Genomic DNA, 27768 nt, shown 5'->3' with positions numbered 1-27768 from the left:
GAGGAGGGGCTTGACCCTTTCCCGTAACCACTTTCCTGCTGCAACCCTCCTCGACTGCTTTCCCTCAGCAGAATTCCAGGTGTATGCTGAGCTTGAACCCCATGGGAATGGTGTGTAGCAGCTGTGAAAAAGCAGGATGTTGGGTTAAGCATCCCTCGCTGTAGCTCCTCTGAAAGACACCTCCTAATGCTGCTTTTCAGCAGAAAACCATGCATGGATTATCTCAGGGATCCATGCCATCTACACAGGGATTTTTTGTTCTCTGCTCTGGAACAGGGGACATAAAAGAATGCTTGGTTTTTCAGATTTTTCCTATGACTCAGGTGACTTGGACTATTCAACAATAACACGGAGACCTATTTTCAAATTCAAAGTGTTGGTGCTGACCTTTAAAGCCCTAAACATCCTCGGTCCAGTATACCTGAAGGAGCAGCTCCACCCAAATCGTTCTGCCTGGACACTGAAGTCCAGCACCAAGGGCCTTCTGGCGGTTCCCTCACTGCGAGAAGCCAAGTTACAGGGAACCAGGCAGAGGGCCTTTTCGGTAGTGGCGCCCGCCCTGTGGAACGCCCTCCCATCAGATGTCAAAGAAAACAACTACCAGACTTTTAGAAGACATCTGAAGGCAGCCCTGTTTAGGGAAGCTTTTAATGCTGGGCGGGGTATAAATAGATTGTTGTTGTTGTTATTGGCTTGTCTTTACCCATGTAGCAAATTTTAGACTTATTTCTGCTTGAAAGGTGAAGGGAAGATGGAGGGAAGAGCTTCAGCTCAGTGGTAGAGCATGCAAATACCCTCTGGCATTCATAGGTGGGGCTGAGAAAGACTTGGGTCTGAAACCCTGGAGAATTGCTGCAAGTTCTTCTAAATCAGTGTTTCCCAAACTTGGGTCTCCAGCTCTTTTGGGGTTACAACTCCCATCACCGCTAGCTAGCAACTGTAGTCTGTTCTAGATGATGCTAAGATAGATGGGTAAATGCCCTGACTTGGTACAGGACTGGTTCTTGCACCAGTGAATAAGCCAGTCAGCCTGAGCAGCTTGATTAAGCATATAATATCTACATTGGCCAGATGCAGGTGAGAACAATATTAGGACGACTGCTATTTGTGTGTTGCTAGAGTTTTTTTCTTGACTATCAAAGAAAACTCCGCATTCTGCTAAATCAGGAGGCCCTCATATTTTGGGAGGCTTGGGGGCATTTCTGCAAATCTGTTGTGGGCAACATATAACGCCAGTTTTGCAGTAGGAAAACTGGTGTTGCTCAGAACCCTCCCCCTAAAAAGAGCAGAATACCTACAATCTCCCCCAAAACAAGCAAAATTCATACAGAAAGTCAAGCAAGCCCTTCTGCCAAGCAGCTAAACAAACCAAGAAAAACCCTTTTTTTAAAAAAAAAATGGAGGGTCTGAGGGCCTTGGTAGGTGCCAAGGGAGGTCACCGAGGGAGCCCTGGCTGTACCTGAATATGCAAAATCGTACCTCTTTATCAGCCTCTTCAGCAATTTCTTCACCCACTGGGCAGTAGGTGCCACACAGACCTGCCATTTGTTTTTCAGGGTTAATCTGAAACATAATGATGAGGTCATTATTAGCGTTCTTCCTCACCCTCTTCAAAATGGTAGGATGTGGGCGTGCTGGCTTCACTTACATTATTTCTGTCCTTCCGCACTGTATTCCCTGGGGAATGACTTGAATGGATTGGATCTGTTTTGGGCCAAAGACCGAGACGGTGTGCATCCGGCATTTGCAACTTCCCATGTGGACGAGGTGACCCTCCATAGCGAGACCTTTGTGAAAACACCACGAGAAATACTCAGATTCCGGCACGCATCGTGTTAATTTCATTCCGTGTTTATGCTTCCTTTACTACAAAGAGTTTAAGGTGGCATGGGAGCCCCCCTGCATTGATCCTCCCAGTAACCCTGCGAAGTGTCTTAGGCTGAGATATACTTACAGATAGAGCAGGTCCTTGTGAGCTTCACTACTGAGCAAGGGTTGAGCCCAGATTCCCCCAGTCCTAGCCAGGGGTGGGCTTGTAGGGCAGAAGGTAAGGGAGCCAACGTTAGGTGCAGCCAGAACCAAACTAACTATCTTTGTCCCCATCTTCCCTGCTGAGTTTGACAAGAGCAACGGATAGTAAGGAAGAAGGAAGCTGATAGGCAGTACTACCCCCCTGGACCAAGATTGTAAGAAAGAGGTCAGGCAAGTGGCAGGGGTGTATGAAGGGGGGGCAGAGGGGGTGGACCACCCTGGGTACCACTCGGGGGTGACAAGATGGCCCGCTGCCTCCCCCCAGATGTAGAGCAGCCGAGGGGGCGTGTGCAGTCAGTATGGGCACCACTTGTGGCATCCATACAGGCTGCCGCTCGTGTTTGCTGTCCATACAGATGGACATCCATATGGGCTGCTGTGACGACCCTGGTCCCACTCTACCTTACTATCACTGCGACACAGGAATCCAGAGGGGAAAACACCCACCCTCTTCTCCTGGCGCCTCAAAAATCAACCCCTTTTACTAATGGGTTTCTTAGTAAGGAGAGCCTTCCAGCTTGCGTGGCCTGGTACCTTAAGAAACTCTAGGCTGTCCCCCAGGAATAACCTCTTGCCTCCAGTAAAGGGTCTCCCTCAGTTGGATTCCCCCACTGTAGAAGTTTGCCCTATGCACTCTGGCAACTTCTTGGCACCTCAGGTTACCCTTCTAAGCCTCCTCCGTGTAACTTCAGGACACAAACCACCACCTCCCTGCCTGAGGTGAGTTTTGCCCTCTCTTGAGTCACCACGGCTGTGAGTCCTGGTACCTCGCTGGAAAAATACAGACGGACCTCTTGTTGGCAAAAACAGAGATGAAGTTTTATTGTGTTAAAAAAATAAGTGATTCTTTAACGTGTCATTTATTAATTAGCTTTGTTCCAGTTGTACAAAATAAACTCAGTCAAACATTTAACTTTAAGTTTTCCTAGCCTCTTCACTGTCTTCTAACAAGCCACCACATAACACCACACCACATCACACCTTCCTCCCTCTCCCTCCTAACTGACCAAAACCGACACTCCCTCCTTTCAAACCGGGCACAGTCCCGCCCCCATCAGAGTTCTATGCCAGTCAGGCTGGAGGTGGGTTAACTCTTTGCCAGCTGGGCAGAAATAAACATTTTAAAAGTGCTTCAATTTGTCACATATCTCCCCCACCACAAAGACATTGCGTCGGCTTGCTCTTAATTAACTAGAGCAATGCCAAAGCAATAGGCTTGGGGTCCAAAATACTTCAATGCATTCTATAACATTCATATTACAAAGTCAACTAAATTAACATCTCATAAACTTGTACACAGATAAACCATGTTTGGCATGTGTCAGATTATAACGCCTAAGCACAAATGTTCTGCTAGGGTTATCACCGTTTCATATAATCATTTGCACCATTCTATACCTCTCAAAAATACCTGGATAAAGCGTCCGCTATGATGTTTTCCTTCCCACTTATGTGCTTGACATCAAAGGTGTAATCCTGTAACTGCATGCTCCACCTGATTAACTTGCTGTTGTTACCCTTCATTTGGTTTAGCCATTTCAGCGGTGAGTGATCGGTATATAGGGTAAACTTTCGGCCCCACAGGTAAGGCTTCAGTTTACCTACGGACCACAAAATCGCTAGGCATTCGAGTTCTATGGTGGAGAGGTGCTTTTCCCTCTCCAATAGCTTCCGGCTGATATATAATACTGGGTGTAAAAACCCTCCTTCTCCCTCCTGTGCCAGCACTGCACCTAAACCAACACCTGAAGCGTCCGTCATTAAATTAAAAGGGCAAAAGAAATCAGGTGCTTTTAAAATGGGCTCTGTCATCAGAGCAGCCTTTAAAAGTTCAAAAGCTTGTTGACACTGTGATGTCCAGATAATCTTGTCCGGGCGGCTTTTCTTCGTACAGTCACTCAACACAGCCGCGTGAGTGCTGAACTGGGGGATAAAACGCCTATAATAACCTATAGCTCCTATAAAGGCACGCACCTGCTTCTTAGTTTTGGGAGCCGGCCAGCTTCTGATGGCTTCCACTTTGTTAGTATCTGGCCTGATCACTCCCCCTCCGAGAACATGGCCTAAGTATTTAACCTGTCTTTTCCCCATCTGACACTTAGCCGCTTTTACTGTTAAACCTGCCGCTTTTATCCTCTGGAAAACCACACTTAGGTGTTGTAAGTGATCTCTCCACGATGGGCTAAATACCGCTATGTCGTCAATGTAAGCAAGGGCAAACGTATTCAGACCCCTTAGCATCCTATCGATGAGTCGCTGGAACGTGGCTGCCGCGTTCTTTAACCCAAAAGGCAGCACTTTAAATTCAAATAACCCATCTCTAGTGATGAAAGCGGTTTTGGGCTTATCTAAGGGATCCATTTCCACTTGCCAGTACCCTTTTGTTAAGTCCAGTGTAGATATATAATTCGCTTTTCCTATGGTCTCAACCAAGTCGTCCACCCGTGGCATGGGGTAAACGTCCGGCACGGTCACCTGGTTCAACTTTCTGAAGTCTACACAGGGACGAAAGGTATTGTCTGGCTTCCTGACCAAGAGCAGGGGCGATGACCAGGGGCTGTAAGAGGGCTCAATCAATCCCAGTGCAAGCATCTCCCTGATCTCTGAAGAGACCAAGTCGGCGTGCTCCCCCGTCACTCTGTAAGGAGGGGTAGCTATGGGTCTTGCTTCCCCCGTATCTATTTTATGAGTTGCTAGGCTGGTCCTCCCTGGGATGTTTGAGAAGATCTGAGCAAACTGAGCAAGGACTAATTTTAACTGCTCCTTTTGCTCTGGGGTCAGACTTTCATCGAATGACACCTCTGCTAGAGTTGTGCCCTTACTTAGTTCTCCCCACCCAGTTAAATGAATCCCTTGGGTCACCTTCCCCTTTACTTGTAACACCAACTTATTTCTGTCAAAATAAGGCTTAAGTAAATTCACATGAAAGTTTTTACATCGGTTCCCTTCCCCATCTAACTCTACCAAATAGTTCACCGCAGATATCCTCTCGACCACTTTGAAGGGACCGTCCCACGACATCTCCAACTTCTTTCGACGTCTTGTTCTTAACACGAGCACACTGTCACCAGGCTGGAAAGATCTGTCTCTTGCGTGTGCATCATACCACTGCTTCTGTCGACGCTGTGCCTGCTGCAAGTTGTGAGCAGCTTGCTCCCGTAGCTCTTGAAGGTCGCTCTGTAGCTCCTGTAGATACGTCACAACATCAGGGCTGTCGATCTGCTCCTCCCCTGACCACGCTGCTTTCATCAAGTCTAGGGGTCCTCGTGGCTGTTGTCCAAATAGGAGTTCAAAAGGACTGAACCCTGTGCTCTCCTGCGGCACTTCGCGATAACCGAATAGGAAGTGTTGCAGCCTCTCATCCCAGTCGTTAGGATGATTGATGGAATAGGTTTTTAGCATCCGGCTCAGGGTTGAGTTAAATTTCTCCGTCAAGCCATTCGACTGTGGATGATAAGCCGTAGTTTTAACATGCTTAATCCCACAAAGAGTTAAAAGCTCTTCCATGGTCTTGGACGTGAAGGATGTCCCTAAATCTGTTATAATTTCTTTGGGGAATCCCAGCCTTAAGAACACCGACATGAGGGCTTTTGCTACAGTCTTTGAGTCAATGTCCTTTAGAGGTATTGCTTCTGGATAGCGCGTAGCATAATCCACGAGGCATAAAATAAATTTATTCCCCCTTTTTGTAACTCTGGAGATAGGCCCGAGGATGTCCACTCCTACTCTGGAAAAGGGCTCAGTAATTACAGGAATAGACTGTAACAAGCCTCGCGTTTTGTCCGCTCTTTTGCCTGCTTTTTGGCAGATCACACAGGACTTGCAATACTCTTTGATGTCTTTGCCCATCCCAGGCCAGTAAAATCTTGCTTGGATTCTATCACTAGTCTTTCTAATGCCTAGATGCGCTGCTGAGGGTGCGTCGTGTGCCATTTGTAGCACTTGCAACCGGTAAGCTCTTGGCAACACTAACTGTTTCTTCCTCTCCCAAACCGCAGCAGTTTTCCTCCTCCTAGAAATTCTATACAGTCTTCCCTCAATGGTGGTAAATAAGCAGGGGTTCTCCACAGTTACTTCTGCAGTAGGACTTTGTGCTTTACCCCACAGCTCTTTTATAGTTTCATCCGCTTTTTGATCACTCAAGAATTGGGCACCGTGCTCCTGGACCACTGGCACGCTAATCAGCCCTTCATCCTCACCAGGCTCTATGGGTGACTCTATAACTGCAGGAGGATTACTCTCAGTGACTTGAGACTGTGACCTAGTTATCATCTGAATACGGTGCTTCTGACTAGCTAGGTCATTCCCTATTAAAAAGGGTACCTCCAATTCATTTAGGATTCCTACTCTCCATTTGCCACAAAATCCTTTGTAGGTAATATCAACTTCAGCTAATGGTACTTCAAAATGCGGGCCCCATATGCCTTTTAAACTATAGGACTGACCCTTGAGGTACTGCTCCTTTGGAACAAATTGTGATTTGACAAGTGAGACTTCTGCTCCTGTGTCCCTCAAACCTAAACAAGACTGACCATTTAATTCAATTGGCTCCATGTAATCTTGGTTGCACTCCTGCTCAGCCCTCCAGACCTGTAAGACCTTAGAAGTAGTCTCAGCTGAACTGTCTGCTTTCTCTGAGCCTTCTGTCTGAGGCGAGCTATTTTCCTGTGACTGCATTACCAGTTTTACTTGTTTAGCTGCAGTAGGTGTAGTTTGCGACTTAACCAGCAGGGGGCACCTGGCACGTACATGGCCCTCACGATTACAGAAAAAACAAGTGATTTTCTTAGACCCTGTCTTGTCAGAAACTGATTCCCTGACAGGAAAATTTTCTTGCCTGTCTTTATTTTCTCTGTTTCTCCATGGATTACCCTTCTGTGAGTGTTTTGGGAATGCTATTTCATTGAAATCTCCTTGTAGTTCGTCTAAGACCTCGGCAACCCGTGCCACAGTTTTCAGTTTTTTATCCCTCAAGAACCAACGTAAATTGCTAGGGATTTGCTTAAAAAATTGTTCTAAACAAATTAATTGTTTTAACTCATCAAAGTCCTTCACTCCACTCCCTTGAATCCATCTGTCAAGTAATTTATCTAAGCGGCTAGCTAGTTGGGCATAAGTCTCTTTATGTTCCTTTTTTGCCTCACGAAAAGCCTTTCTGCTTTGTTCAGCCGTGAGTCCACATCGAACCCTGACCCTTTGCTTAAATACTTGGTAACTTGACAGCTCTTCTTCCCTCAGGTCAGCATAAATTTCACTTAGTATCCCACAAATTTGAGGTCTTAAATAAAGCATCCAGTTCTCCTCAGGTATTTGAAATTCCACACAAACGCGTTCGAAGGTCAATAGAAACGATTCGACATTATCGTCTTTTCCAAATTTGGGGAACCTTTTTAAATTAATTGCGATACTATCATTATTAACTGGACTCTGAGTTAATTCTGATCGCAAACGTATCTCTTCAAGCCTCATTCTGTCCTGTTCTAATTGTGCCCTTATCCTCTCTGACTGCATTCTCTCCTCAGATGCCATCTTTTCCCTCTCAGCTTCAATTCTAGCTTTTTCCCTCTCACTTTCAGCTTCAATCCTAGCTTTTTCTCTCTCACTTTCAATTCGGGCCATCTCAATTCGTAGTTTCATAACTTCTACCTCAGAACCTGGGCTTCCCTCAACCCCTTCCATTCTTTCATCTCCTTTTGCCTCTCTGGGTTTTCTTACGTGAGTCATTTTCCTCACAGGAAAATCCTGACAGACTCAAACCAAACTAGGCGCGTGAGCTTTGAATTTCGATCCCACCGCTGCCACCAAAAATGTGACGACCCTGGTCCCACTCTACCTTACTATCACTGCGACACAGGAATCCAGAGGGGAAAACACCCACCCTCTTCTCCTGGCGCCTCAAAAATCAACCCCTTTTACTAATGGGTTTCTTAGTAAGGAGAGCCTTCCAGCTTGCGTGGCCTGGTACCTTAAGAAACTCTAGGCTGTCCCCCAGGAATAACTCTTGCCTCCAGTAAAGGGTCTCCCTCAGTTGGATTCCCCCACTGTAGAAGTTTGCCCTATGCACTCTGGCAACTTCTTGGCACCTCAGGTTACCCTTCTAAGCCTCCTCCGTGTAACTTCAGGACACAAACCACCACCTCCCTGCCTGAGGTGAGTTTTGCCCTCTCTTGAGTCACCACGGCTGTGAGTCCTGGTACCTCGCTGGAAAAATACAGACGGACCTCTTGTTGGCAAAAACAGAGATGAAGTTTTATTGTGTTAAAAAAAATAAGTGATTCTTTAACGTGTCATTTATTAATTAGCTTTGTTCCAGTTGTACAAAATAAACTCAGTCAAACATTTAACTTTAAGTTTTCCTAGCCTCTTCACTGTCTTCTAACAAGCCACCACATAACACCACACCACATCACACCTTCCTCCCTCTCCCTCCTAACTGACCAAAACCGACACTCCCTCCTTTCAAACCGGGCACAGTCCCGCCCCCATCAGAGTTCTATGCCAGTCAGGCTGGAGGTGGGTTAACTCTTTGCCAGCTGGGCAGAAATAAACATTTTAAAAGTGCTTCAATTTGTCACAGCTGCTTCTCACACAGCGACTGTGTGAGCTGCTGCGCATGCGCACTCCGTACGGATGTTACACGTGCACCGCCTGGCGGTTCACCCCGCCCCTCGGTGTCCTGCCCCTTGGCGTCCCGCCCCAGGTGCCGGAGGGTTCCTCCGCCACTGGCAAGTGGGATTGACTGAGGTTGGTGGGAGAGGACCCTATTCACTAAAGGAGCGGCATCCACTGGTCTTAGCCCAACGCTCTTCACAAATTATGATTGTAGGGGTGTGTGCAGAGGCTTAAGGACAGAGGTCCTCAAACGGCAAGAAAGAGATGCGCCGTTTTGCCTTACATCCCAGCCAGATCCCTAAAGCAATTTGCAGAGCTCCTGCCTGTTCCATGCTGGCTCTGCATCCACGGACGGACATAATTTGGCTAGCTGAATAAAAGACTGGCAGTGCTCAGAACCCTCCTCCTCAAAAGACCTACAGATGTTTCGCACGTGAGCTGGAGGGACGCTGCATCTTGCACAGCTGATGCACGGGGAAGCAGAGGCTGCTGCGCTACCCTGCAAGTCAGCTGTTAGTCGGGGAGGTCTCAGCAAAGCCCCGCTGTGCCTCCAGCTTGCAAGGACACCCTCCCCAGAGCCTGATGCAGATGTCCTGTTCAGGCTTCGGAGAGGATCTGCTCGTGAGCCAGGAGGACTCTCCAGGGTGCTCCCAATATACGTGATTTCAGTTACACGTGCAAAGGCGTTGCGCGTGACCCCAGCATGAATTGGGAGTTGCCTGTACCATAAGCCTGTTGCGCAATGGGATGAACGCCCGCCCTTTTCGTACAGGAGCGTGTACCATAAACCCATCAAGTCCTTGTTGGGCTGTCTTCATGCACTTACAAGGGCATCAATGGGAGAGTGGGGTCACACTTCTTGGCCTCATCTTGACCTTTCCGGTGCCTCAGCCCACGTGCCTCCAGCATGTTGCAAGGGTAACGTTTTGCAGCAGGAAACCTGCTGTAAGCATATGGACTTCAGAGCACGAGAGAGGCAGGCACCCCAGGCGACAAGGGTGCATCAGATGCGACGGGGGGGGAGGAAGTGCAGCCATGCTCTTCCCCCTTGTGCAATTGAAATCGCATTAGGAAAGCACCCAGATAGGGCTATGGAAAGAGGAAGGATTGCACCTGCCCCCCCAACCTTTGAAACTTTCACTTGACCCATACAGTATTTTGATTGTTTTGTGTAGCGATTAATTTTCCCAGGTCCCACAGCTTTTATGTTGTTCTGCAGCTGTGCCTTGCGAAATCCGAATCAGATCTTACCAGATGCACAGAAAATCCAAAGAGAGGTTTTGCTTCAAAAATGAGCTTCAGTTCAGCGGGTAAGATCTGATTTTTGAGAGGCACGGCTGCAGAAAAATGAGAAAAGCCCTCAGACCCAAGGGAATTAATCAATACCCGATACGATCAAAATGTGTCAAGAAAAAAATGTGAATAAGCCCTAAGAACATACAGCCAGGTGCATTGCAGTTCTTTTTCTATTGTTGAATGACAAATTATGAAAGTTAAGAAAGAGAGAGAATACACATAAGATAATGTTATGTTATTTATGCTTCAAATAATACCAATAATAATACTGGTAATAGGGCAGTCACCTAAGTATTGACCCGTTCAATATAAATGTAATGACTTCACACAAACACACACAGAAGTTTCATATCTTGTTTTTCTATCTTCTTTAAGATGAAACAATAAAATGTGAAGTCTTTTGCATCACGATGTGAAATTCCATTGTATTTCTATATGTCTCCAAACAGCAAATTCAGATTTGTTCTTCCCCAGCTCCATTTGTGAACACAGTTATCTTTGATTTTGCCTTCCTTCTCTTTCTCAATTTGTGGGTTTATTCATACATGCCATTTGGCAGACTCTGGTGACCCAGGAATTTACTGCCAGTGGAAGAGGTTTCTCCAGGTTCTGCAAATTTCCTTCCCAACCTCTCTACATTTAATCAAAGGTCAGCGCAAACAGTTGAGTGTATTTCAGCTCTGCATCATGTGCAGTAGAAAACTCTAGTTACAGGTAGGTAGCCGTGTTGGTCCAAGTCGAAGCAAAATTTAAAAAATCCTTCAGTAGCACCTTAAAGACCAACTAAGTTTTTATTTTGGTATGAGCTTTCGTGTGCATGCACACTTCGTCAGATACACTTGAAACAGAAGAGCCACCCACAGAGGGTGGGTGGTGGTGGGAATGGGTGATAGGCTGATAGGAGTGGTAAACCTGTTGATGGCTGTTAACGACTGCTGATGACTGCAATTGGTCCTGTGGCGCTAAAGAAAGCTTGATCATGCCTAATGAGATAAGAAAACTCTGTTATTTGTGGGGTGTTTGGTCATGTGGAGACAGCCTGTTCACTTGCCACTGACCTATGTATAGATTCTGTTACCTTCCACTGAAGTTGGCGATAGTTGTGAGCAAACGTATTGGGTGTGATCACAATTTTCATTCAGCCACCACCGCCCAGCTTTGCAGTCACTGAATATGCAAAAATGAATTTTGCAAACAATAATGCAAAATGTTTGAGACCCAAGAGATACGAAGCCTGCTTTGCAAGAACAGGGTATTCGTGGGTTTATCTCAGTTAGGGATAGATCAATTTGCCAGTTTCAGTCTTTCTCAGTTTCTCCTTTTGTTCTGCCTTAAATTCAGTCCTCCACATTTCCACATTGGTTTGCAATTGTAAAAAATTCACCACGAAAATTCACCATCATTTTGGTACAAATTTCTCCTGATGCATTTTAATGCAGTTTTGCCAAATATACACATTTTTGCCTGATAATTTTTGCATCGCTAATATACATTTTTAGGCACACCAGCAGTACATGCATTTTGGCACGCATTACTTGGCTGGAGAACTGCACTGCAAGATTCAGACAAGTTCAAATTATGAAGGAAAGCTGAGTTTTGGTTCTCATATTATTCCAGCAAGCATCAGTCAGGTTTGCCTTTAAATGCAAACAGGATCAAATTTCTCCCCTATCACTAATCTTAGTACTCTGTTCTGACTGCACACAAGCCCAAGGTCTCTGGCTGAATCCTTTCCCCAGCTGTCTGATCCCTTTTAACGCCAAGGATTGAAGCGGAGACCTTCCACATAAAAACATGTGCTCTACCGCTGAGCTCTGCTACCTCCCCTTGGTGCACACCGTTTCAAACAAGAAGCCATCAAATAAAGTTCACAAAGCAGGCCATAAGATTGCAAACATAGCTTGCATCACGAAAGGAGGAGCACCGGAACCCAAAAACTCTATCAAGCCGACCGTGACTGTTTATTTATTTTACATTTCAATCCCTCTAGGTGCTTAAGGTGGCATAGATGGTTCTCTCGCTCCCCATTCCAGCCTCACAACAACCCTGCGAGGAAGGTTAGGCTGAGAGAGAGAGTGGTATCCCACCAGGACACTGTGTCCACTACCATTTAAAATAGTATCTTTTACACTATTGATACCCAGCTCTACCTTTCTTTCAAATCAGAGCCAGTGAAGGCGGTGAAGGTCCTGTGTGAGTGCCTGGAGGCAGTTGGAGGATGGAAGGCGGCTAACAGATTGAGGTTGAATCCTGACAAGACAGAAGTACTGTTTGTGGGGGACAGGAGGCGGGCAGGTGTGGAGGACTCCCTGGTCCTGATTGGGGTAACTGTTCCCCTGAAGGACCAGGTGCGCAGCCTGGGAGTCATTCTGGACTCACAGCTGTCCATGGAGGCACAGGTCAATTCTGTGTCCAGGGCAGCTGTCTATCAGCTCCATCTGGTACGCAGGCTGAGACCCTACCTGCCTGCAGACTGTCTCGCCAGAGTGGTGCATGCTCTGGTTATCTCCCGCTTGGACTACTGCAATACGCTCTACGTGGGGCTACCTTTGAAGGTGACCTGGAAACTACAACTAATCCAGAATGCGGCAGCTAGACTGGTGACTGGGAGCAGCCGCCGAGACCACATAACACCGGTCTTGAAAGATCTACATTGGCTCCCAGTACGTTTCCGAGCACAGTTCAAAGTGTTGGTGCTGGCCTTTAAAGCCCTAAATGGCCTCGGTCCAGTATACCTGAAGGAGCGTCTCCACCCCCATCGTTCTGCCCGGACACTGAGGTCCAGCACCGAGGGCCTTCTGGCGGTTCCCTCGTTGCGAGAAGCCAAGTTGCAGGGAACCAGGCAGAGGGCCTTCTCGGTGGTGGCGCCCGCCCTGTGGAATGCCCTCCCATCAGATGTCAAAGAAGAAGAAAAACATCTGAAGGCAGCCCTGTTTAGGGAGGCTTTTAATGTTTAATAGATTATTTTATTTCATTTTTCTGTTGTAAGCCGCCCAGAGTGGCTGAGGAAACCCAGCCAGATGGGTGGGTTATAAATAATATATTATTATTATTATTATTATTATTATTATTATTATTTTATGACTCCCGTTTCCTGCTGTAAAGGGCCGGCTCTGCCATGAGGCAGAGTGAAGTAAAAAAATATCCCCTGTGTTGCAAACAGAACAATCAGACAATCCGAAAGCAACACGGTAGGCTAATAATATAATTACAGTACTTTTATATCACTATTGTATATATTGTACGTTATCTGGTTTTAAATTAATATATATTTCAATAGTGATATAAAAGTATTGTAATTATATTATTAGCCTACTGTGTTGCTTTCAGGTTGTCTGATGAGGCAGAGTGAGGCAGTTGGCAGATGGGAGATGGCAGAGAGAGATGGCAAGGGGTTGGAGGCCAGAGTGGGCTATATCCCGCAGCCTGCCCTGTTCCCATTTCTCCAAGCTCTTCCACTGCCATTTGGAGAGTGCAGAATGCCTCCCCACTGCCATAACATCATAGAATGACCACTCCAATCCTCCATCCCTCGTCACTGTTGTGTTGACTATATTTCCAATCACTGAGGACCCCCCCCCCAACTCCCTGCCGAAATCCCTTAACTTCTTACGCCACAAATGCTCTGGTTTATTTTTGTCTGGCTTTGATTGCATTAGAGCCCCTTCGGACAGCAATAATGTGGAAGCCTTGTGGAACAAACGAAAGAATAAATTGTGTTTGCTTCAGCTGGACACGCTGAACTTATACTAATATTTCTCCTTACAGTTGTGGATTCTAGCCCCAAACACTGGAGCGCCGGAAAGGCGGTTTGCAGCAGCTCAGAACACCGTTTTCATCATCAGTTAACCCGTCCCAGGGTTCACTTCTAACAAAGCCCTGCTTCAGATTCGGGGAACTGAAAGCGCAAAGCAGAAAGCAAACCCAGGCTACTCACCGCAGAGAGGGACTATGTTGCTTGCAAGCAGCGCTAAGGCCAGGAACAGCACCATCGACGCCTTCATTGCGGCCGCACCTTGATATTCGCAGCAATTGTGCTTTGTGGGTGGATGAGGGGAACCTTCTCTTTATAACCATCCTGGAAAAGGGAACTTGTAGATACAGTATTAGGTGGGTGCGAGGGAATCCACACAACACATCAACAAATATATTTGTGTGCGTCTGAAAATCCCCCATGCTTTTGTCCTTCCTCAAGTCTAAATAAAGAGATGCAAATGGGAAAGAGAAACCAGGTTAGGCTTCCAAATTCCTGCATTGCAGGGGGTTGAACTAGATGACCCCTCGGGGTCCCTTCCAACTGGCAATGCTATGATTCAAATGTGCCCTAGGCTTGAAAAGACTGGCGACCCTTGACCTCAGAGCAACTCCTGAGGTTACAATGGTCTTCCCACATGGACTAGCTTCTTTACAGGTAGGTAGCCGTGTTGGTCTGGATCGAAGTAAAATAAAAAAATTCCTTCAGTAGCACCTTAAAGACCAACTAAGTTTTTATTTTGGTATGAGCTTTCGTGTGCATGCACACTTCTTCAGATACACTTCAGATACACACTTCAGGTATCTGAAGAAGTGTGCATGCACACGAAAGCTCATACCAAAATAAAAACTTAGTTGGTCTTTAAGGTGCTACTGAAGGAATTTTTTTATTTAGCTTCTTTACAAGTAGGGTAATTCCTGCTTTTGTCTACAGTACTATTTGTTTAGCATTTTACAGGAATTGGTCAGGATCAGGCACAATGAACCATTCAAGATCTTTCCTCTTTGGTAAGGCTGGCTTTCGACTTTTAGTTTAATACAGCAACTCTACTACTACTACTAATAATAATAATAATAATTTATATCCCGCCCATCTGGCTGGGTTTCCCCAGCCACTCTGGGCTGCTCACACCAGAATATTAAAAACACGATAAAACATCAAGCATTAAAAACTTCCCTAAACCGGGCTCCCTTCAGATGTATTCTGAAAGTCAGATAGCTATTTGTTTCCTTGACAACTGATGGGGGAGTTCCACAGGGCGGGTGCCCCTACCGAGAAGGCCCTCTGCCTGGTTCCCTGTAACCTCACTTCTCGCAGTGAGGGAACTACTAGAAGGCCCTCAGAGGTGGACCTCAATGCAAGAAGGGGGGTGGAGACATGTTTTGCTTGGTCACACCTAAGTGTCTCAGTGGAGACCCACTGAGGCTGCCCCATCCATCTCAGCCTGTCCGCAGCCACTCTCCCTGCCCACACCTGCCTGCCTTTTTACTTACAACCAATCCTGGGGGTGGTGTTGCCCACCAGCTCCCTCCTCCTTAGGTTTGCCCTTGTAGAACTGAGCAGGGAAGATGAGTCAGCTCTGCCAGCTGCTGGCTTGGGCACCACCTGCTGTTGACCTCTTTGCCTTCTGCCCCACCAGCCACCACTGACGAGTCCTCTTTCTCCTGCGTCAGGATGTGTGGAAAGGGGTGGGGTCTGGATTCACTGCCACACACATCACGACTTGTATAAGTCAGTTGGCCCACGACCTGTCCAACATGGGTCTGCTATCGGTTGGTACGCCACCACACTTCAACCGGTGTGACCAGCAAAGCATGTACAACCCCAGCAAAACATCAGGAGTCTTCCTGCTTTTCAGTAGTCAGCCTTCTCCAGAGTTCCTGGTTAAGAACTCTTCAGTTCTTAGCCAGCGTGGTGTAGTGGTTAAGAGCGGTAGACTTGTAATCTGGTGAACCGGGTTCGTGTCCCCGCTCCTCCACATGCAACTGCTGGGTGACCAGGGTGGATAAAAATCCATGATTTAAAAAAAAAAAATCGGATTTTTTTGATTTAAATCGATTTTTTTATTTAAATTGGATTTTTTTAAGTAAAATGCCTTTTGAGGAAAATATATTACCATCCAAAGTTTATTCCATCATGAAATAAAGATTAGTTTTTTAATTATGTAGAATAAGGTTGTATATGTTTAATTTTTTGGGTAAATAAATTCCATTAATCCATTCACAATGCCATGCTCTTCCAGAGGTTTTTGTAAGATTATTGGGCAGTTTCTCTGCCTACAAGATATTATCACAGATGCTTGGTTTACTTTTGCAGTTCTCAAAACTGAATTTGACTCAACAGAGATCACATGCCTCTTCTTCACAGCAAAAATGTTATAACATGAACAGAGTTGAGAAAAAGACCTTAATCCTATTGTTCTACAAAACTATGAATACAGAAACAACCCCTTCAGTGCTAAATTTCAAGAAGTTCAGTGAATAGAATAGAAACAATATTTTTCTGATTGTTTGGAGTGGACAGTATTTAAGTTTTTCATGTGTAGGCTGGGCTGACAGTCTAAGTTTCTTAAAATATATATATTTTGTTTTTGTTTAGCCAAATTAGTTAACAAACATGGATGTTTGTTTAAGCAAATAACATATGCTGTAATGTTATTGTTGCAGTTGAATAAATCTATTTAAATTGTTATTATTAAGGTAATGATTATTTTTCTCCTTACTAAGTACAACAGAAAAGTTGTCCAAATACAGTATGAATGATTAACCTATTAAACTGGGGATAAAAAACTAATATGAAAAGTTGTTATTCTAAAAATCTTCATCTACTTGCATATTTAAGTTATACCAGCAAGAATTAGTCTTTTTGTAGAAAACTATGATTTAAATCAAGCCTTACTGACTAGTGATTTAAATCGTGATTTAAATCAGTTTGATTTAAATCAAATCCACCCGGTGGGTGACCTTGGACCAGTCACACTTGTCTGAAGTCTCTCAGCCTCACTCACCTCACAGAGTGTTTGTTGTGGGGGAGGAAGGGAAAGGAGATTGTTAGCCGCTTTGAGACGCCTTAGGGTAGTGATAAAGCAGGATATCAAATCCAAACTCCTCCTCCTCCTCCTCCTCCTCCTCCTCCTCCTCCTCCTCCTCCTCCTCCTCTTCTTCTTCTTCTTCTTCTTCTTCTTCTTCTTCTTCTTCTTCTTCTTCTTCTCTTTCCTTCCTTCCTTCCTTCCTTCCTTCCTTCCTTCCTTCCTTCCTTCCTTCCTTCCTTCCCTACTCAGCTGAAATTAAAGTATGAAAATACCTAGGCTAGAATAAATCAGACATGCAGCTCCACCACACACTCCCTGGCCAGTTGCAAGAAGGCCGGTAGGTAGGTGTGGGACCAGATAAGGACAGATGGTAGTTGGTGGGTCAGTGTCCCCCTTAACCTCTGCTGCACTAAAGGCCTGGTGTTGAATGTTGCAGAATTGCACACAAGCTATGATATATTGCAGATATCAGTTTAAACCAGCAGCAGGCTAAAAACTTTGTAAAAGTGCTCACCAAAAGTCTAGATTTTTAAAACCCACATATGTATAGTTTCCAGAATGCAGACAAAGAGGGGGCCTGCTGCTGGATTTCCCCTGAGAGGAAATCCTGTTATTTGGGGGGGGGGGCGATGCCACCACCGAGAATGCATGGCAGGCATCTCTGAATGTAGCTGCAATCAGGAGGCTAACTGCCCACCAGAATTGTTCAGAATCACATCTCGAACTGTGTCAGGAAGTGAACACAATTGCTTAAGTTTGTTGAGTTCTTGGGGGTACCCCCTGCTCTTGGGGTTAATGCAGCAAGGGAATTGCCTCAATATCTGTGCCACTTCTGCTTCTGAGCCCCAGCTGAAAAGCCATTCAAATTTTTCACACGTCACATATGGTAACATCCAGCAAACTTCTCTTCTGCTGAAATTTCCCTTACCAGGGTGGGGGGGGATGGTATCCATAAGTCATTGGTAGGCAAACTAAGGCCCGGGGGCTGGATCTGGCCCAATCGCCTTCTAAATCCGGCCCACGGACGGTCCGGGAATCAGAGTGTTTTTACATGAATAGAATGTGTCCCTTTATTTAAAATGCATCTCTGGGTTATTTGTGGGGCCTGCCTGGTGTTTTTACATGAGTAGAACGTGTCCTTTTATTTAAAATGCATCTCTGTGTTATTTCTGGGGCATAGGAATTTGTTCATATTTTTTCCCCACAAGGTCTGAGGGACAGTGGACCGGTCCCCTGCTGAAAAAGTTTGCTGACCCCTGTCATAAGTCCTTTCGTTGGTTTATTTGTTACCTCCTTGAACGGAAGCATCCTGATCTAATGGCTGTAATTGGGGTTTTTTAACGGCTTTAATTAATATGCTTTTCAACTGGCTAGTGATGATGATTAAATTTATTCATGCTTTTTCTCGGCACAGGCAACTCAAAGCAAATTTGCAAAAGCAAAACAAAACCTGGATATTCATTAAAGCCAAAGGGAAGAAATGCATTTAAAAAACTCTCCATCGCAGACACACACTTTAACATGCGAACATTCATTAACAGCCAAAGGCCTGGTTGCTGATGAATGAAGATGGTGCCACAAGCAGGAGGCAAAAGGGCACCTCGTTTTAAGGGGTGGAAATTAATTTTTGCAAACTTCTTCAGCGAGGGATCTTAAAAGCATGCTTTTGGGTGTGAGGAATTCGAATCTGTGACTATTTTTGTGATGGGACAACATTTAGCTTGGTAAGGTTACGTTTGATTAGAAAGCACAAACTGTTCTCAGAAAACCAAAGAATTATATTTTACCTCCTGTAAACATCAGGTAATGTTAAACAACAACTTTGAGAACAGCAGCAGCTGGAAAGAGATTTTTTAAAAATAAAATGTTTTATAAGTTGTGTGTTTTTGTTTCTCAAACCATGATCCTTTTACATGGTTTTGTATGTTTTGTAGTATTTTATGAATTGTGATTTGCAGTTATTTTTATTGATCATAGACTGGTAGTTATTGTGGTTGAACTGTTAAATTATTATTTCTGAACTGTTAAATTATTATTTGCTGGTGTTTAATTTTACTGTTTAGTATTAGAATCTGATGGATTTTTTAAATATTGCTTTGTTTTATATAAGCTGTTTATTTTAAAGTTATTGTCACTTTTATATTGGATCAGATTGTTACAATTAATGCTTGATATTTTATTGTGGTTTTTATGTGTTGGAAGCCGGCCAGAGTGGCAGGGGCAACCCAGTCAGATGGGGGGTGGGGTATAACACCATCATTATTATTATTATTATTATTATTATTATTATTATTATTATTATTAAATATTGCTCTATTGTATAACTGCAAGTACTTGGCAATCATTTAAAATTTAACCCAAATACCTTTTGCATTCCCAAGTCATGTTACAACTTCCTAGCACCTCTCATTTATGGAATTTGAAAGCTGAAAAATTCACAGTGCCTTAAGGGCACAGGAACAATGGCACTTCCCACAGTTCAGAGGCATATTGCCTTTAATACAGTGGTGCCTCGCTTAACGAATGCCCTGCTTAACGAAATTTCTGCTTAACGAAAGGTTTTTTCTAGTGGAGGTTGCCTCGCTAGACGAATCCGTTTTACGAAAAATTCGTCTAGCGAATCGCGGTTTCCCATAGGAATGCATTGAAATTCAATTAATGCGTTCCTATGGGCAAAAAAAAATCAAAAAAAATTCAATGCATTCCTATGGGATTCGCTAGACGAATTTTTCGTTATAAGAAAAGACCCGTGGAACGAATTAAATTCGTCTAGTGAGGCACCACTGTATTCAAAATTATAAAGCAATCACGTCTAGTAGTGGCCATTGACTGAGTAGCCAAATGTGTGGGAGAAATACTGAACATGTCTTTTAATTTTCTATTCTCTGAGACGCAGGAGGACAAGAAAGAAACGCAACTCAGGTTATTTTTGTTCTTAGCAGAAACATTTCTTCCTTTTGAGTTCTGCAATAGAAAGGAAACAGGGAAGGACGAAAACTGGTGGTTCCTTGCCAAGACCTAAGCAGAGCCACAGAGGAAGTCGTGATTCTGTCTTCACCTTTTGCAACAGGGCCAGCCAAGGTCTCAGGGCCCGAAAAACTGTGCAGTGGAATAACCTTTCACCTGTGACTAGTGGAAATCAAACAGCGAATGATGCAAAACCCATGCAAACTGAAGAAACAAATTTCGCAGTCAATAATCAGAGTTTCAGCAGGGCAAGGATTTCCACTTGTGCTGTGGGACTTCCTCCCCACCTTTTGCCAGTCTCGCCAAGGTCCTGATTTTCCAGCGACAGTCCCGGAATTACGAAAGCTGTCCCAGCTTCTGATTTGATCCCAGAATGTTCCTATTCCCATCATTGCCAGATTTACATATAAGCTAAACAAGCTATAGCTTAGGGCCCTACTCTCTTGGGGGCCCCAAAAAAAATTAAAGGGAAAAAGTGTATGTACATTTCCAAAATGTAAGATAAAACAACAAATAAAATAAAACCTACATATAGCAACAGTGTTTTGTTTTGTGTTGTCTAGTCTCCTATGATGTAATGGGCCCCGCCTGCTCCCTGAAATATAATGCTAATAATAATAATAATAATAATAATAATAATAATAATAATAAACAACTATTTATACCCCGCCCATCTGGCTGGGTTTCCCCAGCCACTCTGGGCAGCTTCCAACAAAATAGTAAAATACAATAGTCTGTTAAACATTAAGAGCTTAAACAGGTCTGCCTTCAGATGTCTTCTAAAAGTCTGGTAGTTGTTTTTCTCTTTAACATCTGGTGGGAGGACGTTCCACAGGGTGGGTGCCACTACCGAGAAGGCCCTCTGCCTGGTTCCCTGTAGCCTGGCTTCTCGTAGCGAGGGAACCGCCAGAACGCCATCGGCACTGGACCTCAGTGCCCGGGCAGAACAATGGGGGTGGAGACGCTCCTTCAGGTATACTGGTTTGCTATTATTATTTCATCTTATAGCAAGTTTCTAGAGACTAGATTATGAGTCTTCGTAAATTGTGCTTCTAAAGGAACTTTTGTTCTTGCTGAATGCCAATGTTGTTTGCATTATTAAGTTTGTTACAAATGAAATATCATTTTAAGTTAGAACTTAATAATAATTTTACTATTAATATACTTCTTAATTGTATGAATCCCAAGCCGGAACTAAGATTGCCGGAAGAAATATCAACAACCTCAGATATGCAGATGACACAACCTTGATGGCAGAAAGTGAGGAGGAATTAAAGAACCTTTTAATGAGGGTGAAAGAGGAGAGCGCAAAATATGGTCTGAAGCTCAACATCAAAAAAACCAAAATCATGGCCACTGGTCCATCACCTCCTGGCAAATAGAAGGGGAAGAAATGGGGGCAGTGAGAGATTTGACATTCTTGGGCTCCTTGATCACTGCAGATGGTGACAGCAGTCACGAAATTAAAAGACGCCTGCTTTTTGGGAGAAAAGCAATGACAAACCTAGACAGCATCTTAAAAAGCAGAGACATCACCTTGCCTACAAAGGTCCGTATAGTTAAAGCTATGGTTTTCCCAGTAGTGATGTATGGAAGTGAGAGCTGGACCATAAAGAAGGCTGATCGCTGAAGAATTGATGCTTTTGAATTATGGTGCTGGAGGAGACTCTTGAGGGTCCCATGGACTGCAAGAAGATCAAACCTATCAATTCTGAAGGAAATCAGCCCTGAGTGCTCACTGGAAGGACAGATCGTGAAGCTGAGGCTCCAATACTTTGGCCACCTCATGAGAAGAGAAGAATCCTTGGAAAAGACCCTGATGCTGGGAAAGATGGAGGGCACAAGGAGAAGGGGACGACAGAGGACAAGATGGTTGGATAGTGTTCTCGAAGCTACGAACATGAGTTTGACCAAACTGCGGGAGGCAGTGGAAGACAGGAGTGCCTGGCGTGCTCTGGTCCATGGGGTCATGAAGAGTCGGACACGACTAAATGACTAAACAACAACAACAATTGTATTTCAGTTCAACAATTACTTGGATAAAATGCACATTTTGTTATGTGCAAATGGTTTTAGATACCTGTTAGGTCCATAAATTACCACATAGCATATATTCGACACAAAAAAGTGACAATTTGTTGTTAACAAAGGACAGCAGGACATATAAAGGGCCCCATTACCTTCAGTAGCTTAGGGCCTCATCAAACCTAAATCCAGCCCCGGTTCCCACCCACCCACCCTGCAGTGTTGCCACCACTGAGCGCAAGGCAAAGATTGAGACAGTGCTTGCCCTGAGTGCGAGGGAACATCCTATTGCCTCTCCATGTCTGTTGCTGCTGCCCGCCTACTCTCTTGGGTAGCTCAGGGCGGCGGCTGGAAAGCGGGCGAGGAGGAGGAGAAGCTGCCATTGCCAAAGCCCAGCCCTGTGTGACGGCCAGCTCTGAGGGACAAACAAAGGACAGGGCCCCTTGGGCAGGACGAAAGATGGAACTGAGCAGAGTGCAAGGAGTCTTGATTTAATTTTAAAAAATATGGTTTGTGCCTCTGCTTCTAATCTTGCCCCTTTAAAAAAAATCATGCCCTTCAACATTTCTCCAATGAAAATAGGGACATCCTATTCAACAATAATAATGATTTTATTATTTATACACCAGTCATTAAACATTTAAAAACATCCCCATGCAGAGCTGCCTTCTAAAGGTTGTATAGTTACTTATTTCCTTGGCTTGAGGATCGCATAACTCCATACCCGTCAACATTTATCCAGTGAAAATAGGGACATCCTAAGCAGAAAAGCAGGACATTCCGGGATCAAATCAGAAACCGGGACGGCTTCTGTAAATCCGGGACTGTCCCTGGAAAATAGGGACGCTTGGAGAAATTTATTTATCGGTGTGTGTTTTCCTTTTTGTAAATCTACCAAAGAATAAAATAATTTTGGGATTAAGGGGAAGCAGAAATGTGGGGGGGGGGTGTTGAGGAGGGTCACTTGAAGCGGAGGGAGAAATGTTCCTATATTCATCTGAGGAATCTTGGAGGACAGGGGGTGCCAACTTGAATAAAATATTGTGGGGGCCCAGGTAAGCCCAGCCCCGTATAATAGATCATATGATGCAGTGCACACAGACCATTTGAAAGGGGGTGCCAAACAACTTTGTGGGGCCCAGCCTCTGCAAATATTTTATTGTGGGGGCCAAAGTCCTCACGGCCCCCAGGAGCCAGCTCCTATGTTGGAGAATAGCCTACTACTTCTAGTGTCTCTTATATCCTGGCTGTTATAAGCTCCCCCTCTTCACTGATCCCCTCTTGTAAGCCAATCTCCAACTCCTCGTTTAAAGGAGACAGTTTAAAGGTAAAGGTAAAGGTACCCCTGACTGTTAGGTCCAGTAGCGGATGACTCTGGGGTTGCGCACCCATCTCGCTCTATAGGCTAAGGAGCCGACATTTGTCCGCAGACAGCTTCCGGATCATGTGGCGAATCAGAGCAGTGCACGGAAACGCCGTTTACCTTCCCACCGGAGCAGTACCTATTTATCTACTTGTACTTTGACATGCTTTCGAACTGGAGCTCACCCTGCCACAGGGATTCAAACCGTCAACCTTCCAATTAGCAAGCCCTAGGCTCAGTGGTTTAGACCACAGCGCCACCTGACCGCTTATGTGCATGTAAATGTGGAAGTAGGGCATCGCTAAAGAAAGAAACTAGCAAGAAACTTTGCCTATCTTAGGTAAGATCCCTTTGGCTCAGAGTTCCGGTGTAAAAGGGATATCAAGGGAGCCAAGGCTAGTCCTACTCACTGAAATTAATAAATCTAAGCTCGCCGTTATAAACAGCTTCGAAGGGTCTGTTGTGAGTAGGAATGGTATTGCTTGCAAGCATCACTATTGCATGTCAGGATGAAGCCAAATGGGCAAGAAAACCCTGGGCATGGGCTGGCCCTTGAGTCACAGAATTCAAGGTCTACAGATAGCCCAAGAGGTCTACAAATTAGCTCAGAGGAGGGCTGTTTTCCTTAACCCTCTTGCGAGGCTGATTTGCACAACGTTTGGCAAACGTCACCGAAAATAACTCATTGCAATGGGACTTGCAGAGATCTCTCTACCCACCAGAGCGCAGTGTGGCCTTGTGTTTATGGAGGAAAGTTCAATGTTCTCAGACGCCTCCAACAAATAGAGAACAAGGTTGAAAGCAACACAAGGAGCGCAACTTGAACATTTCTGCTTCCCTACATATCCTCCTGAAAATGTATCATGTGATAAAGATGTGTGCTGTTTTTTTCAGCGAGACGTTGAGTCTTTTAAAACTCGAAAGGACTCAAGCTTCCATAGAGACCCTGACCCCCTAACCAGTGGGGAATAATAATAATAATAATAATAATAATAATAATAATAATAATAATAATAATAAATTTATACCCCACCCATCTGGCTGGGTTTCTCCAGCCATTCTGGGTGGCTCCCAACAGATTAAAAACAGAATAAAACATCTAACATTAAAACTTCCCTAAACAGGGCTGCCTTCAGATGTTTTCTAAAAGTCAGATTGTTGTTTATTTCCTTGACATCTGATGGGAGGGTGTTTCACAGGGCGGGTGCCACCACCGAGAAGGCCCTCTGCCTGGTTTCCTGTAACCTCACGTCTCTCAGGGAGGGAACCGCCAGAAGACCCTTGACGCTGGACCTCAATGTCTGGGCTGAACAATGGAGGTGGAGAGGCTCCTTCAGGTATACAGGACCGAGGCCATTTAGGGATTTAAAGGTCAGCACCAACACTCTGAATTGTGCTCGGAAATGTACAGGGAGCAAATGTAGGATCTTGAGATGTGGCACCTTCCTATGATAATGGATTTCCAACTTCCATCAGCCCCAGATAGCATGGAGGGCTGGAGGCTACTCACCTGGATAACATCTGCAAGCTTTCTATGTTAAGAGTATTTTAGAACAAGTACCATGTAAGTTTGTTGTACTTTACTACTGAAAGTGTCTTTTGCAGGGCCGTCTTAAGTATATTTGGCGCCCTGGCGCCGTGGTGCGACGGACCCCTCCGGCTCCCCTGCCCTGCCCTGTTTCCCAGCATGGCGGGCGGGGAGAGCTGCGCGGGCAGAGCTGCGCGGGCGGGCAGGCGCAGCGCACAGCGCAGCGGGTGGGCGGGCACAGCGCACAATGCAGCGGGCGGGCGGGCAGACGCCCTGGCGCCCTGCGCCACCCAGCCTGGCTGTAGGGGCGGCCCTGGCCTTTTGACACGCCCTAAGACAATTAGTCGTGTCTAGCCCTTTAAGAAATGGTGCACTACTCAGTATATAAGCCAGCAATCAGAAACACCATTCAGCAGTCTTAGCAATGGCATTATAACATCACAACTAGGAGAGCTTTTACAGCCCTCTACCTAATCTTTTTCAAATAGCTATGATATTCATTATTTGAACTGTCTCATAGGGTTAGCTAACCTTTGGTTTAAACGAAACTAGAGTCCTATTTTGGGGAATTTTACCCCAGACTGCGGTGTAGCTTTCAGTTCTTTTCAGAGTCTACAGTTCCTGTCTAGTTTTTGATAAGAAAACCTCAGCCCCTAAATATTTTCCTTCTGAGGAAACAGATAGAGATATTCCAGTGAAACGAGTCACTCAGCCGGCACCTCGTCAAGGTTTACTTTATTTAGAGGTTTCTTTGAGAAATTTATTTTTTTTTCTATATCAAGGTTTCTTTTGGGAGATTTAAGCTAATTTTGGGGGTTATTTTGAACAATTATTAGTTTAGTTTTAATATCATTCACTTTATCAATATCTCGTTTCAGGGATTTATCATGGTATAGTTTTGTTTTTGCGCAGGAACACATCACAGCTCCCATATGTGTGGACTGATCCCTGCAATGATTTGTCTATATCAGCACAACTTCTTCAAACCAAACTGAACTGATAGGATTTGGAGAAGGTGTTTCGTTGCTCCCAGGGGGTCTTGCTTAGGAAATCGCTGCTTCCACCATGCATGGTCCTCGATTTCAGCCAAAACTCGCCGGAACTCAGTCCCAGCCCCTCTCTGGTGGGTGCCATTGCCATTTTAAGAGATCTAGGGAGGTGTTCATGGTGAGTTCCAGCACCTTTTTTTCTAGAAAAGTAGCACTGCTCAACACCCAGGGCCGGTGCGTCCATTTAGGTGGACTAAGCCATTGCCTAGGGTGCGAAAATGGAGGGGGCACTGGCGAGCCTGCCCCACAACCCCCCCGCGCCACCGCCGCCCTCCCAAGGCGCGCGCTCGCGCTCCTCCCGCCCATGGAGGGGACGCCGGGAGCTCCTCAGCTACGGGCGCTGCCGCTGCCGCTCACTCGCCGCCGCTGCCGCCGAGGATCTCCCAGCGTCCCCTCCACAGGCGGGAGGAGCGCGAGCCAAAAGGAGAGCTCAGCGCCCTCCTGCCTATGGAGGGGACGCCGAGAGCTCCCCAGCGGCGGTGGCCGCCGCGCTCGAGCGGCGGCGGTAGTGGCGGCAAGCGCCCGCAGCCAAAGCCTTCAGCTATGGGTGCTTGCTGCCGTCACCGCTCACTCGCTGCAGCAGCCGCCGCCACTGAGGAGCTCAAAGCGTCCCCTCCACAGGCGGGAGGAGTGCAAGCCAAAAGGAGAGCTCAGCGCCCTCTCGCCCACGGAGGGGACGCTGTGAGCTCCCCAGCGGCTGCAGCGAGCAAGCGGCGGCAGCGCCCGCAGCTGAAGCCTTCAGCTATGGGCGCTGCTGCCGCCGCCGCCGCTCACTCGCTGCAGCCGCCGCTGCTGAAGAGCTCAAAGCGTCCCCTCCACAGGTGGGAGGGCACCGAGCTCCCCCCTTGGCCCGCGCTCCTCCCACCAACGGAGGGGGATGCAGGGGCATCAGCGGTATTGTGCGTGCGTCATGACGCATGCGCTCGGGGGGGGGGACACCAGAAGGTGTTTTTGCCTAGGGCGCAAAAAGCCCTAGCACCGCTCCTGTCAACACCTTGCTAAAATACAACCCCATTGTCAAATACTGTACAACTCATTTTTGTCTGAGAGTGGGAGGAGTATGTGTTTTTGTGACTAATGCAACAGGCTCAACCAGCCAAATTTTATTGCCCTAAGTCATGGGTGTCAAACACAAGGCCCGGGGGCCAAATCCGGCCCGCCAGACCTCGTCATGTGGCCCGCCGAGCGCCCCAGCCAGCGGGACCCAGCAGTGGGACCTTGCTGCTGAAGCGCCACGCCGACAAAGCGCCGACAAACAGCTGGGGCCTGGGGGGGGGGGGTAGAAAGGCGGCTGGAGCAGCGCTGCATGGAGCACCCCGAGCCACAGCAGGAGGAGGCAGCTTGCCAGGTCAGCGCCCAGCAGCGCCGCACAGAGAGTCCCGAGCCTAAGCGACGCAGCAGTACTCTGTAGCACTTTGAATCCTCCTCCTCCTGCCACGGCTCGGCGCCTGGAAACCAGCATCTCCAGGTACCAGTAGCTCTGCAAAGCTCCTGCATGAAACCCTAGCGAGCCTCCACCACCCAGTGCAGTTACCAAAAATCATTTTTCAATAAATTGTACAATAATTGTACATTTGAATATCTACTTGCCATTATTCTGACTATGTTTCTGCTTTCAGAGCTAGTTATTACTTACATTATTACAAAAAACAGTAATAATTGAATGCAGTGACAATAATTTATGATAATAAAGAGTGGACACATAGTCCTACAGATACTACCGGCCCTTTGAGGGTGACCAAACTGCTGATGCGGCCCCCGATGAATTTGAGTTTGACACCCCTGCCCTAAGTGCATCTGATTTTGTTCCTAACATAAAATTTATTGTCCTTTCAGCAGACAAGAAGGCAAATATATCAATAATACAAAGGATCATTAACCTATAATACGAAGGATCTTTAACACAACTTTAGGGGGTGGGGAACAGATAAATTCTTAGTCATACTGCATGCCATGTTTTGGGTTGTTTTACTCACAAGTAAAATGTCTGTTTGAAAAACTATTGCCAGGCCATGAAACTTAATGCAAAATTATCTTTAGTATAATATAGAGTTATATATGAAAATGAAGAGAGAGAAAACTGTAGGTTGTAAGTTGACATTTTCATGGAAC

General features: G+C 45.8%; 1 protein-coding gene across 1 annotated transcript; it reads right to left on the bottom strand.

Moving 5' to 3' along the window:
* Positions 1-223: 223 nt before the first annotated feature.
* Positions 224-13960, bottom strand: LOC118083425 (alveolar macrophage chemotactic factor-like). Its single transcript, XM_060279125.1, has 4 exons — positions 13877-13960; positions 1649-1787; positions 1460-1563; positions 224-267 (listed from the first exon to the last, which is right to left on the bottom strand). Exons 1-4 carry the CDS (start codon positions 13941-13943, stop codon positions 224-226), a joined length of 354 nt encoding a protein of 117 aa, XP_060135108.1. The 5' UTR covers positions 13944-13960.
* Positions 13961-27768: the final 13808 nt, after the last annotated feature.

This window comes from Zootoca vivipara, chromosome 9 (assembly GCF_963506605.1).
Source record: "Zootoca vivipara chromosome 9, rZooViv1.1, whole genome shotgun sequence".
Classification (NCBI taxonomy): domain Eukaryota; kingdom Metazoa; phylum Chordata; class Lepidosauria; order Squamata; family Lacertidae; genus Zootoca; species Zootoca vivipara.
The sequence above is the reverse complement of the archived record's forward strand: the minus strand, read 5'-3'. Positions and strand labels throughout refer to the sequence as shown.

Bases quoted from the DNA above. Each gene is read 5' to 3' on its own strand.
- LOC118083425 (XM_060279125.1), bottom strand. From the start codon at position 13,943: ATGAAGGCGTCGATGGTGCTGTTCCTGGCCTTAGCGCTGCTTGCAAGC. The intron at 1,564-1,648 runs GTAAGTGAAGCC...ATTATGTTTCAG, and splicing joins TGCGGAAGGACAGAAATAAT to ATTAACCCTGAAAAACAAAT. The intron at 268-1,459 runs GTACAGCCAGGG...CCCCTGTTCCAG, and splicing joins GTACGATTTTGCATATTCAG to AGCAGAGAACAAAAAATCCC.